At 40.2% G+C, this 14,039-nt stretch overlaps 2 protein-coding genes across 3 annotated transcripts; both read right to left on the bottom strand.

The window, feature by feature from the left end:
• Positions 1–951: 951 nt before the first annotated feature.
• On the bottom strand, positions 952–6,753 carry LOC131110311 (cysteine-rich and transmembrane domain-containing protein 1-like). The gene is made up of 3 exons (XM_058063297.1): positions 6,595–6,753; positions 2,996–3,298; positions 952–2,270 (listed from the first exon to the last, which is right to left on the bottom strand). The coding sequence occupies exons 2-3, from the start codon at positions 3,282–3,284 to the stop codon at positions 2,167–2,169; spliced, it is 393 nt and encodes a 130-aa protein (XP_057919280.1). The 5' UTR covers positions 3,285–3,298; positions 6,595–6,753; the 3' UTR covers positions 952–2,166.
• A 2,974-nt stretch (positions 6,754–9,727) lies between these two features.
• On the bottom strand, positions 9,728–13,484 carry eif4ebp3l (eukaryotic translation initiation factor 4E binding protein 3, like). Of its 2 annotated transcripts, none has more exons than XM_058063235.1 (3): positions 13,103–13,484; positions 11,134–11,307; positions 9,728–10,293 (listed from the first exon to the last, which is right to left on the bottom strand). In XM_058063235.1, exons 1-3 carry the CDS (start codon positions 13,227–13,229, stop codon positions 10,262–10,264), a joined length of 333 nt encoding a protein of 110 aa, XP_057919218.1. In that variant the 5' UTR covers positions 13,230–13,484; the 3' UTR covers positions 9,728–10,261. The 2 variants fall into 2 exon arrangements, with proteins under 2 accessions (XP_057919218.1, XP_057919219.1); XM_058063236.1 differs by having other exon boundaries at positions 9,728–10,290; positions 13,103–13,482.
• Between the last annotated feature and the right edge of the window lie 555 nt (positions 13,485–14,039).

Genomic DNA, 14,039 nt, shown 5'->3' on the forward strand with positions numbered 1-14,039 from the left:
CAACCCTCATTTTCTTAAAATACAGGACAACAAAGTAAGATTATAAATCATGTCAAGAGAAAAAATAGTATAAAGAATAAAGAATGAGAACAAGCAAACTTTCAGAAGGTTCATACTAATAATACGCTTTGTCAACACTAACTCAAAGCTGAGATGCAAGCTAAATCAGAGGAATGGACGCTGGAAACATGTGGCATCAAAGTAAAAGGTGTTACCTCCCACAACCAGAGCCCAATATTTACTTACATTTGGCATATGACTGCACCCTCCTCACATACAAACGGTCAATGTGTTAAGCAGGTCGGTGGGGCGTTAAAAAAAACATGCTACACCAAAGCAACTATGAATAGCTGCATGGATCCAGGGCAGTCTTGGCTAAACACATTAGACCTCAACAGGATGCCGACTCAAATGAATAGAACAGAGTGTAGCAGGCCATAAGCAGAAAGCCCGCCATGATGGTGAGCAAGAGAGGTGGGTGTGATTCGGCGCACAATACAATGTATTACGTTATACAATGTGTATACATTCTGCGGATGTAATTATTCTCCATTACACGTAGACAGCACAACAGAGCACACTATACCTATACTACTATTCCTATTATTGTATTTACAATGGGAGCCCACCAATCATGCATGTCACTCCTGCAGGTGATGTTCAGCCCTCTGCACTCCAAGACCATTCAAAAGCTCCAGTCCCAGCATGGAAAAGGAAAGGACCTGGCAAGCACCATGACCCACATTATCAGGTAATGTGCACATTCAGCTATTTTTATTTAAGAAAAAGTTAGCGATTGGACAGAAACACATTTACAATAATTTATAATCAACAAACAAATAGTAATATTCCATTTAGTTAATGTTTCCATTATGACTATATTTGTTCATTAACCCTGATCCACCCTTACCACTCACTCTACTCACTTTTCAAATAAACACAGCATTTCACTTGATGGGAATAAATGACTTTAATGTCATATTTTAATTTAAAGCAAACAGGCATTTAACGAGTCATTCGGTTTATCAATCACAACATGGTTTGTTTTTTTCAGTTAAATCTCAAATGCATGAAAAATATGTTATATATATGCTATATATAGATCACTATGGAAAAAGAAATGTGTGACCATTAGATTCAGTGTTTATAGTGATGTGATTTCACCTGAAGACACAAAACATTCTGAATGTCAGCTCCTTAAAGACCACCTGGGGCATATAGGCGTGTGGGAGACCAATGAAAGTCAAATAAGAGAGATGGGATGGAGCAAAGAATGCAGGTAAAAGATGAAGGATAGACGGGAGTCAGGAAGTACATACAGAGGTAATCATCATAAAGTGCTGAAGAGCGTCACATGAGATGAGCCTGAGAGCCAAGTGTACCGAGTGTGTGCGCCTTGATGTTGCATTCTGCCATGTTCAACTGACAGACTACTGCAGGAAGCCTGAAATTAACAGCAGTTTACACGGCACCATTTTTTATCCATTTACTGTTTTAACATGACAACATTTTGGAGCTGCAAACACAAACCACTTCAAAAATGATAGTGTTCCAGTGTGAACACTGTATATGGTCATCTAATAAAAACAGGTTTTGCATGCATGGGTATGTGCTTGTAGTAATACTGATTGTACATCAGCAAAGAGTACATGTAGTTATAAGTTTGGGTTAGAATGGAGAGGGGTGTTAGTATGCATTCAGATAGCTTTCAGTAGAGGATTTAAAGGCTTTTCTTAAGAGACATCACCATCCACTAGCTTGGCATGCATAATGCATCATGTTTTCAGTCAATTTTTTGCAGGTTTGTGTGAAAGCGGATGTCTTACAATGTTGTCAAATGTGAAAAATAAACAGCAAAAAACAGTGTTGTTGTGTAAACGCACCCTCAGGGTAGGTCTTGAAGCTCACTTACAAGCTGCTACATGGTAGCGTGTGGACTGGGTTGCTCAGTCAGTTGGCGCAGAGGACTTCACATTAAGAAGAAAAATATCCATACAGGGAAAAAAAGCATGCGTTTATAAACAAGGGAAAAGATTTGTTAAAAGAAATGAAGGCAACGTTGAGAGGGGGCGCAAGATTTAAGGCCAATGCGGGCAAGGGTTGTTAATTGTTTTGAGGCACAGAAGCAGGGAACTAAGGGGGTGACTGAGGTGCCGGAGAACATTGTTATGTCAGCATGTCCCACAGACAGCAGCAACACAGGGCTGTCCAGCAGGCTGTCAGGCATGTGTCTGATGAGTCGTCTCGTCTCCTGTCCTCCACCAAGTATACTGAGGGACAGAAGGTGAACTCATTAGTATTTCTTCTCAAACACGGTGGTGAGTTTAAGTTGTAACCGTCATCTGTTGGGATTTCCCTTCAAGTAAATCAAGGGAGGAATGTCACCATAGTAACGGTAAACACTTTACGGTTAAGTAATACGAGCTCTGCTTTGGGCTATCACTACCCGGATGCAATTAAGAGTTTTTTAGAACTCAGGTAAAAGAGAGTGGGGGTAGGATTTAGTTACCAGCAGGTGTTGGGCTTTACGGTCTATGTACAATCTAGACAACAAGCCTGAATGAACACATCTCCATCCCTGTGTATTTGTGATGAATCATTCATGCGCAAGAGGAGAAAAACTAAGGCTGGCTTTGTACAAAAAGGTGCACTGACTCAAGACACTACAGGCCGTCACCTGGGTGACAAGATAATCAAGTGACCATAGAACTTCTCATGAACGCTGACCTCTGAAATGATATGAATAGACTCAAGTGGTTAATGATTATTTCATAATGAACGACCTGATAAGCCAAAGGATGCTTAGCACAGACAGTTCCACCTTGACACAATTCAGTCTTCAAACATCTCACATGAACATTTACTTCAGTTGTCTCAAAGATCAAATTCAAACGTCTAACATCTTAAACCTTCTGGTGTGGAATTGTTGCAACAACATTTTCAGTAGCGGTCTAATAATCATGTTGTTCAATAAACATCCTGTTGTACCACCCACCTGTGTTTTTAGGAGCTTCACCATACATGGGTCCTGGAGGGGGACCACCCTGCCAGCCATACTGTGGTTGTCCAGGGTATGCTTGATAAGGTGCCTGTCCTGGATCTGGATAGGGGCCTCCGGCTCCCATCGGTCCAGGGGGGTAGTTTGGGTATGATGGCTGTTGCATGTTAACAGGGTAACCCTGTGGGGGAAAACCCTGTGGTGGGTATCCTTGAGGTGGTGGGCCCTGGCCTGGGTAGCTTGGAGCCGTTGGGCCTGGGTATGGAGGCGGCTGGTCTGGATTCATCTTTCAGGAATTACCTGAAACAGAAAAACATTACAATGGACTATAGACAAAAAGAATATCAGCAAATGGAGCTGCCTCATCTCCACACGTAATGCCACACACACACACACACACACACACACACACACACACACACACACATACACATACACACAAGCGCTCAGCCTGACAGATCAGAAATGTTCAATACATGAATTACACTGGTATCGGAACCCGATAGTGATAATGCATTGGATCAGCCCAATCCCTACATATAACTGTTTTGTTCTTCACAGCACCGTGCATTTCAAACATGATTGTAGGACTAGAACAACATCAGTTAAAATATTATTAGTGGTTTAAGATGAGCATGATCATCTTTTCTTCTTGTTCTTTGCCACACTAACTGACAATAAGACAGATGCATTTGTTTGTGTTCTCTACCCGGTAATGAATTCCTTTGGGTTCTTTGCAGGAGTGCCCAATCCTCTCTGAAAGCCATGATGCAACTCTTTCCCACAAGAGAGCAGTAGCGGTTTTCATGAATCTACAATCCTGTTTCATGCCTGTTGTAGTCTCATACAACACGCAGAGCATATTCTCCATACTGTTAAACGATGTTTGAGAAGGAATGTCTTGTGATCCGATCATCACAACCTAGCAGATAAGCGAAACCATCTTGCTGTTCACACAGACTTCACAAATACAAGGAACTACTCACAGTGGGCTGCAAGAGGCTAACCACATTCACCATGGGAAAGAGAAATGCTAAGCAGACAAGGGCTGACATTTGCATGGTTACACAGGTAAAGAAACCCAGTAGGAGTGTGTGTGTGTAGTGCGTGAGACATGCACACCAACTCGGACAGTCCAATCAATGGCTTTGGATTATTTGCTTTACTCCAGACCTCGTGAGGAGGAAGTGTATTTCCCAACAAACTGCTAATGGATCCTGCCTAGCCAGATATGGAACTTCACAACATTTGATGCTAGATTTGCTCATGCAGAACAACCACATCAGTGGAAAGGGAAAAAAAATACCTGCACCTCAGCCCATCACTCACTATATGTACACTACAAACACCTAAACAAAACACAACTGCTTTTAGCGCAGCCTCTGTAGCCATATTAAATCTCCTGGGAGCAGTAAAGATGTAGCTTCAATATTATAAAAGCTCCAGCACACAATGCTCGTTGACCAGTGTCTTTATCACTGATTATTATCTTGTTTTGGAAAAGCAAACTGCCTTTATTAGGGTCAAAGTATATTTTTTAAACATCATTTAGTAATTGTATTAAACTAAGTTGTATAGTGTCAACAATGCAAAAATAGGAAACTGTTGTATTCCCTGCTTTCAGTTTGTCAATTAGTGATTTTGTAAAGAACATTTGACCTTTTACCTCAATATGTTCCAGTGCTGCTGACAGATGGCAAGACATTGTAACCATGGTAACGGTGCTCTGGGAGCAGGAGAACAACGCTTAATGACTTGTTTTGTTTCACCTGAAGGCAGTGAGACGCAAGTACAGTACATGACAACAAAGTTAGCACTAACTGAATACCTACACCTACCAACTCACGCCATGTGTGACTTTACTCTTTCAAGTCAACTTAGTTTGCATTTCGTCAGCACACTCTGAGGCTTAAACCAAACACAATTTCTTCCCAAAATATACTAGATACTATTTATGCTATTCCACCAATCGGCATCCCAGTGAGAGCAGACATTGTAAGTAACTGTTTTGCGTGTGTGTATGTTTCGCTATAGCCAGATCTGTACTCAGACTCCATTCACTGAGCAATATCTGATCAAGCTCCACGTGCAATATCAAGCTCACAGTGCAATATATTAAGTTCTAAGTGCAGTATTTTAATGCACTGTACTGCTCTGAAAGTCCGAAGCTCTGTTGTCATTTCTGGGTACATGATACCCTCTGGGGACACACAAAGCCCGGCTGGTTCCAACGCTTCTTACCAGAGCTCCGCCTAGTCGACGCGGCTTCCAGCGGTACTTCAGGCTCAGTTTGAGGACCTGCTAGCTCGGGTTAGCGCCAAGATTTCCAGGCAGGAAACCAACTCCAGGTGCTTTATTTCAGTGCCTGTCCACCCGTCTCTGGTGAGTATAGCGGTGTTTGTTGGCTCCAAATCAATAAATAAGGCGCTGTCAATGCGCTGTCTGGTCCAACAACAACTCCAACATTGAATTAGCAGTGAAGTTCAAGGCCTATGACGCTGGGTACATATAAATGCAGGAAATGTAATGGAATAAAACTGTAAATACAAGTCACAAGATAAAGCAGCTCATCAAACATGTGGTTAAAGTTACAACGCTGCACCCAGATGGAACTGAGTACGATGCTAACTTGCTAATTGGGTCAAATGATGAAGTTTCATATATGTTCATGTTAAAGGTTAAATTACTGTTAATACTGTTCATTTGATTCTGAAAAAAAATTATTTCACTACCCACCAACTATATGTGGATTCTTGAGTTTTTTCTTAGCTGTTTTATTGTTATTTTCTTTATTTTTTACTGATTAATTGAGTTATTTTCTTTATTCTTGATTTGTTTATTTATTTTGTCATCTTATTTTGTGTAGAAAAATTTAAATGAAGATATTTGAGAACAGTGGAATGTTTTATAAGAGCTTTTCTTGTGGAAAACCGTAACCAAAGCACGGAAAAGGTGGAGGGTATAGCAGAAGCAAAAGCATTGAAGACACTTTTTTAATTCTGTTTTTAATAAATCTTTTTTAACCTGATGCGGCGCAGCCTGACCCAGACCCTAGCTCCAGTGGCCCCCAAGTAAATTGAGTTTGAGACCCCTGGTCTATGGAAAGAGAGTTTAATCATTTGCAGAAATTTCATTGTTTTTCCCCGTTATTACCCGTTATTATTTGAGCGTGAGTCCACATCAATGTGATTAAAGGTACAAAGCTCTTACAAAATATGAAGAAACACATTGTGACATATAAATTGTCATCGTGCTGATGTGAACCAAACCATTTTTACAAATGGAACGGAGACGTTTAACATAATTATTTATCAGTCAATAGTAATGAATTAAAGCAATAAATTAAAATGTAAATAACAGTCCCCTGTTAGTTTGGATTTCTTTCCTTGGGCTTAACCTTACTGGTAACGTAATCGTGTTTATTGTTTAATGAAGTAGTACTAGTACAAATCCTACGTTAGTATAATAGGATGTTGAGGAAGTCGTTAAAGTGCACCTGTAGGCCAAAGCCCAGCCCCACTCAGTAAACACACCAAACTTCAGAATGACTCGGCGTAAAAAAAAAAAATAAAAGACATTATATGCAATGTACGTACCTTAACGTGAGTAATAGTTGAATTCACCAGCAGCGGTTATTTGTTCAGTTGATGAAAGACGCCCTTGAAGGATATAACCTATGCTCGTATTTCCACCGCAGTCAACGAGCCTTTCTCTGTCAGGTTCCAGTGAGTCTAGCGGGACGTGACGTCACTAATGCGAAAAAAACGGTGTGAGAAACAAAATGTGTGATTGGCTCGTGCGACCAACTGCCCCTCTTTGTCCAATCAGAGACCGGAGTGAAGACCGGTGAGATAGGACCTATGACTCCTGATCATCTGACAATATTTAAAAAAGCTACGTCATCAAGTCCACAACAAATAGCCCGGATAAGTGACTAATTCATGTTAATCATTAAGCGGTGGCAAATAGCTTTATTTAGTTTCTTGTGTACCGACAAATTGTAGGCTAATATTACCAAACTACAACCGGTAATGGGTAATAGTAGGTTTCACATAGCAGTCGACCCCGTGCTTTGTCAGCATATTGTAGTTTTACTTGTTTCCCAGCAGATGGCAGCATGGCCCCAGTACAATGCTTACCCTCAATGCAACCGTAGCAGATGGGTAATGCAGATAAAATGTCTCCATTCATTTGGCAGCATAGTTGCATTACAATACAAGCATTATGGCTCTTATTGAATGTCAAATTCAGTCCTTTGTCATTATACTAACAAGTAAGCACAGGAATGCATGTATACTACACAGGCTCGTTTGTGAAACATGAGCCAAAGTTGTCTATATGAGTTGATGTTACATGAGCACTATGACTATAGGAGAATACAGGCCAAGCACAGCATGACAGCTACCACAGACTGTGGTACATACATGGAAAAGATGGTATCTAATCAGCAATGTAATACCGGAGCAAAGACGTGACCATGTCAATATATGTGTTATGTATATTAGATATTTTAAAAAAGCAATCTTCATTCATATGAAACTAAGTTAGGAAACCGCAAAGGTAGAAGTTTGACATGAAAAATGTATCAATGTCTACCTACTATCCACCATAAATAAAAGAGATACCCTTTAGTAGGAGGAGGGTTGACATTTGACATATGGAATCCAAGCTCAGTAGGCAGTTAAATGTATCCATGGAAAATATGTTAGTGAATGTTTCTATTACTGGTGACACATGAAGCCATATGTAGTCTGGCGGCAGCTGTTAAAACACGGATCTTACACGTGCTGCGAGGAATATCAAACACTGCAACACACGAGGAAATAATAATCACATCAGTTGTCAATCACAACATACTGGCATACAGTTGTATGGAAAAGTTGTAACAGACGCTGTCATATTAATCAGGATAGTTGGGATAAGTGCATCATATTGAGACTTGTAGCTAATATCTTGACTTTCGTGTTGTGAAATGGTAAAATCACTCTTATGATGCAGTGCCTGCCATACAGTGTGCTTTTTTAGCATATTTTTCTTAGGGTCATAGTACATTTAGGAGAGCCATTTGCGACCAAGTTTCTACTTCCTGGTTGATGGCTTGAGATGTTGCTTCAGTATTTCCTCATAATGTTCTTTCTTCATGATACCATCTATTTTATCAAGTGTACTAGTGTAACAGCCCCACCCCCATACTTCACAGTTGGTTATTATGACCACACTGTTCCACTTTAGCTTTATCAGACCACAGGACACGTCTCCAAAATTAGCTTATTGGTCCCTGGGTACATATGTGTAATGTTGGTACTCTTTACTGACCAAAAACAGGAAAAGCTCAGATTGAATTTCATATGGTGAAGTACCCTTCTGGTTGCACACTGTAGGTTAATGTGTTTCTGCATGAGACAAACATACAGAGGGCCTCTCCCACCCTGAATTCTCCACTTTGATAGATGTGACCAGGCTGTGTGTTTGAGTGTCTATTTACACTGTCACCCCAGCAATGATCCTCCACCACCTTCAACAGGAGCAGCTGACAAAAATAGAGCCTGTCGACCAACCCCTCTCAATGCAGCCTTCCAACACAGAAACTGAAGTGGGAGGGAAGGGAAGAGGGGGAGGTGGCAAGGAAAAAGGGGGAATATTTTCACTATGGAAAAGGGCAACGGAGCAAGTTTACTCTGGTTCATTTAAACCGGAGATGGGAGTGTTTATGGTGAAGTTGTTTACAGTGATGCAAGGGCAACACTTCACTCAACAACACTGTCATGAGTGTGTAGCAGCCGAGCTATAACTCACTGCTTGGTTTTTCCACAAACAAGATGAGGGATTTTATATCAGGATTCCAAAAAGTTCCTGGAAAACCCATGTGTCAGCTTTTAGTTTATTTTGGATTACGCTTACAGTACATGAATAAGCAATACTACTCATTTTTAACTGCCTTTTTATATTGCAATGGCACTCTCTGTGGATGTGTAATACTATATTTTGTACTTACCACCAAGAATAAAACACAATTTCTCATTCTCAAAAGTATGCAAAAAATAACCACTTTCCTAATATATTCTAAAGGGACTCTATCTAGATGTTTCACTTACCTGGCACCTGAGACTGAGCTCAAATGTGCACACACACTTCAGGTCGACAGGCATGTACACTTTACAAAAGGTTTGCACAAACCACACCCTTAAAAGACATTAAAGCAAATCTTATCATGCGGTTTTCCAGTATTTGCTGTAGGATCACGTCCAAACAAACATTACTTTGTATGATCTCTTTACTCTTTACTATGAACAGGCCAACAGGATTGATATCATTTAATCTCAGTGAAATTCCAAATTGTGTCACACCCTACTCTCTAACTGCATATTTGCAATTTGTGCATCCTTTAGGCTGCAGCTGCCCTCATTCCCTAAGACCTGCCCCTCTCCTAATCTACAGATCAGTAACGCCCCATGCAGTTTGTTTTTTATAAATCAGAAGACATATTAATCTGCCGTCCAAGTGCCTCAGAGATCAACTCCATAAATGAAACAGTTCTTTGTATACATAAGGCAGTTATGCAACTCATTACCTTGCTTGGTGTGTAGGGTTTCTATGGTTGTATGACTTTCTATTACACAAGGTATTTCTCAGCACAAGTTACCATCAGTAAATGTATATACGGATTATGAATCCAGTACTCAAAGCATGTATACATGATATACAATAAATGACACACAAAAACAAGACACACTTTGACCAGCCTTTATTTGGAATTATTCACAGTTAATCCCTTTCTCCATTAAAAAAATAAAAATAAAAAACAAACAGTCTGGGCAGTTTTTAGGCGCTGACCCTCAAAAGAAAGGAGACACTTGCAGAGTCTTATACGTATGTATTCAAGGGGTGGGGGAAAAAAAGGAAACCTGCAGTGAAAAGGCTGATGTACATATCTTAATGTAATGATCTTTATTCACCAACTTAAAAAAGTTACATTATACATTGTAATATATACAAAAGATAAAAAAAAGTGAAATCAAGATTAGGTTCCCCCCAAATCCTGCTCAAGTGAGCAACTAAACCATTTGGTACCATGTCCAAGCGAAACACACTTTTTAGGGTCAAAAACACCCTACTTTTCTCAGCTTTCATTCTTTTTGGTTCCATGGCCTTTGTTTAAAAAACAAAAAGTGAACAAAAAGCTTTATTGCAATGCTTTACGGTCAAGACTGACCATTGAGTTTTTTTTTGTTTTTTTAATCAACTCTCCATAGGAGGTAAAACTCAGATGTCCATCTCAAACTGGTTGTCATCTGCTGAAACAGAGAGAAAAAAAAAATCAGTCAATACACGCATGTTGCACCTGCCTGCAAGAACCACACCCTAACAGAACACACACATGCAAACAGCCCACACCACTTATCAATCCATTCTCAACTGACAAATACTGAGAGGGTCCGACCCTCACAGCCACGAACTTGGACAGTCTGTGCGCACAAATATAAACACTAGAGACCGCAGAGGCCTCATCTTAAAGACTAGTCAGACAAAAGAACACACTAATATTTGGCTGCCGTTTCCCGTGATAAACTGCTGTCTCAACTTGCCCTTAGGCCTAAACCTTTGGTCACACTGCCAGAATTACAGCAAAATTCAGTGAGGAGCTATTTTTGAAAGTCAGTCTATTTGATCAAGAAAGCCCCTCCTATGAACTTGCTGCATTCTGCTTTGCTGGACTATTAGGACCTTGGAACTTCCAAGGTCAGACCTGAAGCATTCAAGTCAAAAGTAAACAAAAAACATGATGTACATGTGTAATTAAGCAACAGAGTTTCCGTATAGTCACTATATTCATCGGTATGTTCCGTATGCTTTATTTTGACTAATTTACCCCCCCAAATCAGAACGCACGTTGTAGGCAACTTGAGTGAAACGTTGCAATGACGTGTTGAGATTCCTGCCCGAACATTCAGCATGGCACAGCGAATGTATACAGTACATGAATAAAGGCATAACATTGTAGCACCGCTTGTACAATATGTAACCATGGGGACAACAGGTCACCACAAAGCCAGAAAATACATCTCTTCATCGACAACTACAAGCAGTTATGCAGCATTATCTGTGGGAAAATGTTGATTTTGCAAATTGTTTACCCGCAATGTCCTTCTCTTCCTCTTCCACCTCCTCTTTGACATCCTGCAGTTTGCTCACAGTGTGAGTTGCTGGGCATGTTACCCCTGGGATCTGGGGGAGGCACGGTGGGGTGCGGGCAAGTGGAGAGTTTCTGCAATCCAACAGAAACTTCCTGTCATAGATGATGCGGGTGCCTGTGTTAATGAGAGAAAAGATAATTATTTTTTTGTTTTTTTCCCCCGTCCACCACCCGTCAAATGTAACTTTCTAGTATTAAATACAGAGAAGTCCACTCAGGGATTGTATTGGCCCAAAACTGACATTTCCAGGAGTTAAAAACCCAAATTCCCCAGTGGAAGAAACCATGTTATAGAAGCAGGGTGTGTGTGTGCGCGTGTTTATGTTAGTACGAGAGTGCAGAGGGGAGGGGTTTAGGGTGACTTCTAGGAATTCAGAGCACAGAGTACTCCCTCTTCAAAAAAAGACACATGAAGATTGAAGCCACATGTTTGAGAGTTCTTCTGGCTGTAGTTTTCACTTCATTCCATTTTGTTCTCTAGTAATACTAAAGTTCTCACACAAAACCTGTAGACCGTCAAAGATTGCAACACCTTAGCATGTTTTTAGAGTGTCAAGAGTTGGACTTGGGCCAACTTCCAACACACTGAGCCATAAAATGCCGTTTATATCAGAGACGAGGCATGATCAGCTGCTTGTGTCATGCTTTAGTGGAGTTTGACCCATTCTGTACATCTGATGAGTCTGTCCACAAGAGGAAAACATGTTATGTAATAACTGCACTCTGACAAAAGGAACAGTGGGGTTGAGTGATAAGGAGGAGAATATGGTCTACTATCTAGAATCCTGATAGCATTTTCTGTATTGGTAGCATATGATGTACACTATGTCAGGGCTCAGTTACACACAGAATGTAATGTGTAATGTGTGGGTATTAGCAGAAACATACACTTACACCTGTATGTTAGTGAACAACAATACTGTTAAACGATACAATTACACTAGATTTTCTTAATTATTTTAATTGTACACATTAAAGTAATACAGAACATTTCTTCCTCTTCGTGTGTACATAAAAGTTCTCTGTCCCTGAATTGTAGCACAGAAAAGTGTGCAGAGATAGGACATTCTTCAGCCTCTAGGCAGCCAATCACTTTGCCATCCTGGCAACAGAATAAACGCCCTCTTTTAACGCCACTGGAGGGACAAATCTTGTTTACAACAGCAGACACCATTAGCTACTGTGCATACATTGTATAAGGACACATTTGATTTGCAAAGTTAGTTTGTGTTCTGTTTAAAATACTGTGGCACGTACAGTATATGGCTACTTAAAGGCCTGAAACACCACATGCACACTTTGACAATGTACAATGGTAATTCCAATGTTACATAGCATTTACCACATTTTTGTTTGCTAAAAGTGGATCAATCCAAATTGTATATGGTAGTGATAACAATATATTAACATTTTTAGGTTTTCTCTGCATTTTCACATTATTCACATTATCTACGATTTGTTGGATTCATGTTACATTGTTGATATTGCGACGTTGTTACACTAGCATAATGTTGCATTGTTCACAATGGAGTTTATTGTTCAAAATATGTTATGTCTGTCCAAAAGATTCCTTGTGTTTTGGTCTGATCAGAATCAACAAACGATGGTCATAAATTACAAAATCATTCAATTATACTGACAAATGCCACGTATTAGTATCGGACATAATTGCCCTGAATGTACTTGTTATCGAATTTGCAGACCAATTCTAACAATTTGCAACGAACAGTAAAAGCACGTGCACTATAAATCAAACGAGACCTAATGTGATTTCTGACAGCATCTCGCGATAACTTGTGTACGTTTTAAACAAAACTTTCCATCACGCGACTGTACTTTGAAGATTTAAGTTCATGTTTAATGATTGTATCATATTTGTGAGACACGTATCCCGTTTCGGCTGTTCTTACCTCCGGGCGTGGTGGAGAACAGTGTACCCCCGGGAGTCTGGCTGTAGCAGTCGGGTAGCTGAGACCAGTCCTTCAGGGTAAGCACCCTGGTGGGAATAGGGCAGCTTTTAACTTGATTTGTCGACATGCTTCTTGGTTGATGCAGCAAACTAAGTTTATCGAAATATAGTTTAGTTCAAAAGCCCTCAAATTCACAGTTCAGTGCTTTCTGTCCGTCTTCGCTCATATACACTTCAAGTATGTGAGAGGCTCACAGTGACCAGCTCCACTGAGGTGTAAGGCGTGTAACCGAGTTCGGAGGTTGGTTCTCGGGTCGTGTCCTCTTGCAAAAACAGCTGCCAGCCAGGACCATGTGCTGTATTTGTGGCAGACACTCGTGATGTTTTTGTGCTGAGCTTTATGAGACACGTGGGGCCACGCAGGAAGGGAGCGCTCCCTTTGGGTATCGTGACAATCCGTGGGGGCGGGAACACTTCAGCAAAATAACATTAACAAAAACAATTTTCGACAGAAACTGTTGTCAGAAATATGAAAAAGACCAAAAAGTCGTCATTTTCGTTTGTTGTTTGTTGCTTTTGTACAATTCCCTATGCATTTGACTTATAAAATAATAGATGAATTATTTACAATTAATTGCTGTAATTATTTTTTTTTATTTTGCAGTTTTATTGGCATGGCAAAACACAAAAACCGTCAATGTGGGCTTTAACATTTCTGGGCTTGAATATGTTTGCCACCACTTGAGGGCAACATTGTCTTGATTTGGTGTTTGATTTGGTTTTAATGTTTCCCTGCAGTTCCAAAGCTGATCTATAGATCTTTCAGAATTCATTGAAGACTTTCAATTATTCCCAAAACAGAAACTATTGGAGTGAGTAAAATGGGAATGCAAAAAAATAGAGTGGCTCATAATTAAAATGACTTTCATTCCGAGGTA

Source organism: Doryrhamphus excisus, chromosome 23 (genome assembly GCF_030265055.1).
Source record: "Doryrhamphus excisus isolate RoL2022-K1 chromosome 23, RoL_Dexc_1.0, whole genome shotgun sequence".
NCBI classification, from domain to species: Eukaryota; Metazoa; Chordata; class Actinopteri; order Syngnathiformes; family Syngnathidae; genus Doryrhamphus; species Doryrhamphus excisus.

Coding starts and splice junctions, on each gene's coding strand:
- eif4ebp3l (XM_058063235.1), bottom strand. CDS start 13,229: ATGTCGACAAATCAAGTTAAAAGCTGCCCTATTCCCACCAGGGTGCTT. Junction 11,308..13,102: donor GTTCTCCACCACGCCCGGAG/GTAAGAACAGCC, acceptor TCATTAACACAG/GCACCCGCATCATCTATGAC. Junction 10,294..11,133: donor GGAAGAGAAGGACATTGCGG/GTAAACAATTTG, acceptor TCTCTGTTTCAG/CAGATGACAACCAGTTTGAG.
- LOC131110311 (XM_058063297.1), bottom strand. CDS start 3,284: ATGAATCCAGACCAGCCGCCTCCATACCCAGGCCCAACGGCTCCAAGC. Junction 2,271..2,995: donor TGAAGCTCCTAAAAACACAG/GTGGGTGGTACA, acceptor TCTGTCCCTCAG/TATACTTGGTGGAGGACAGG.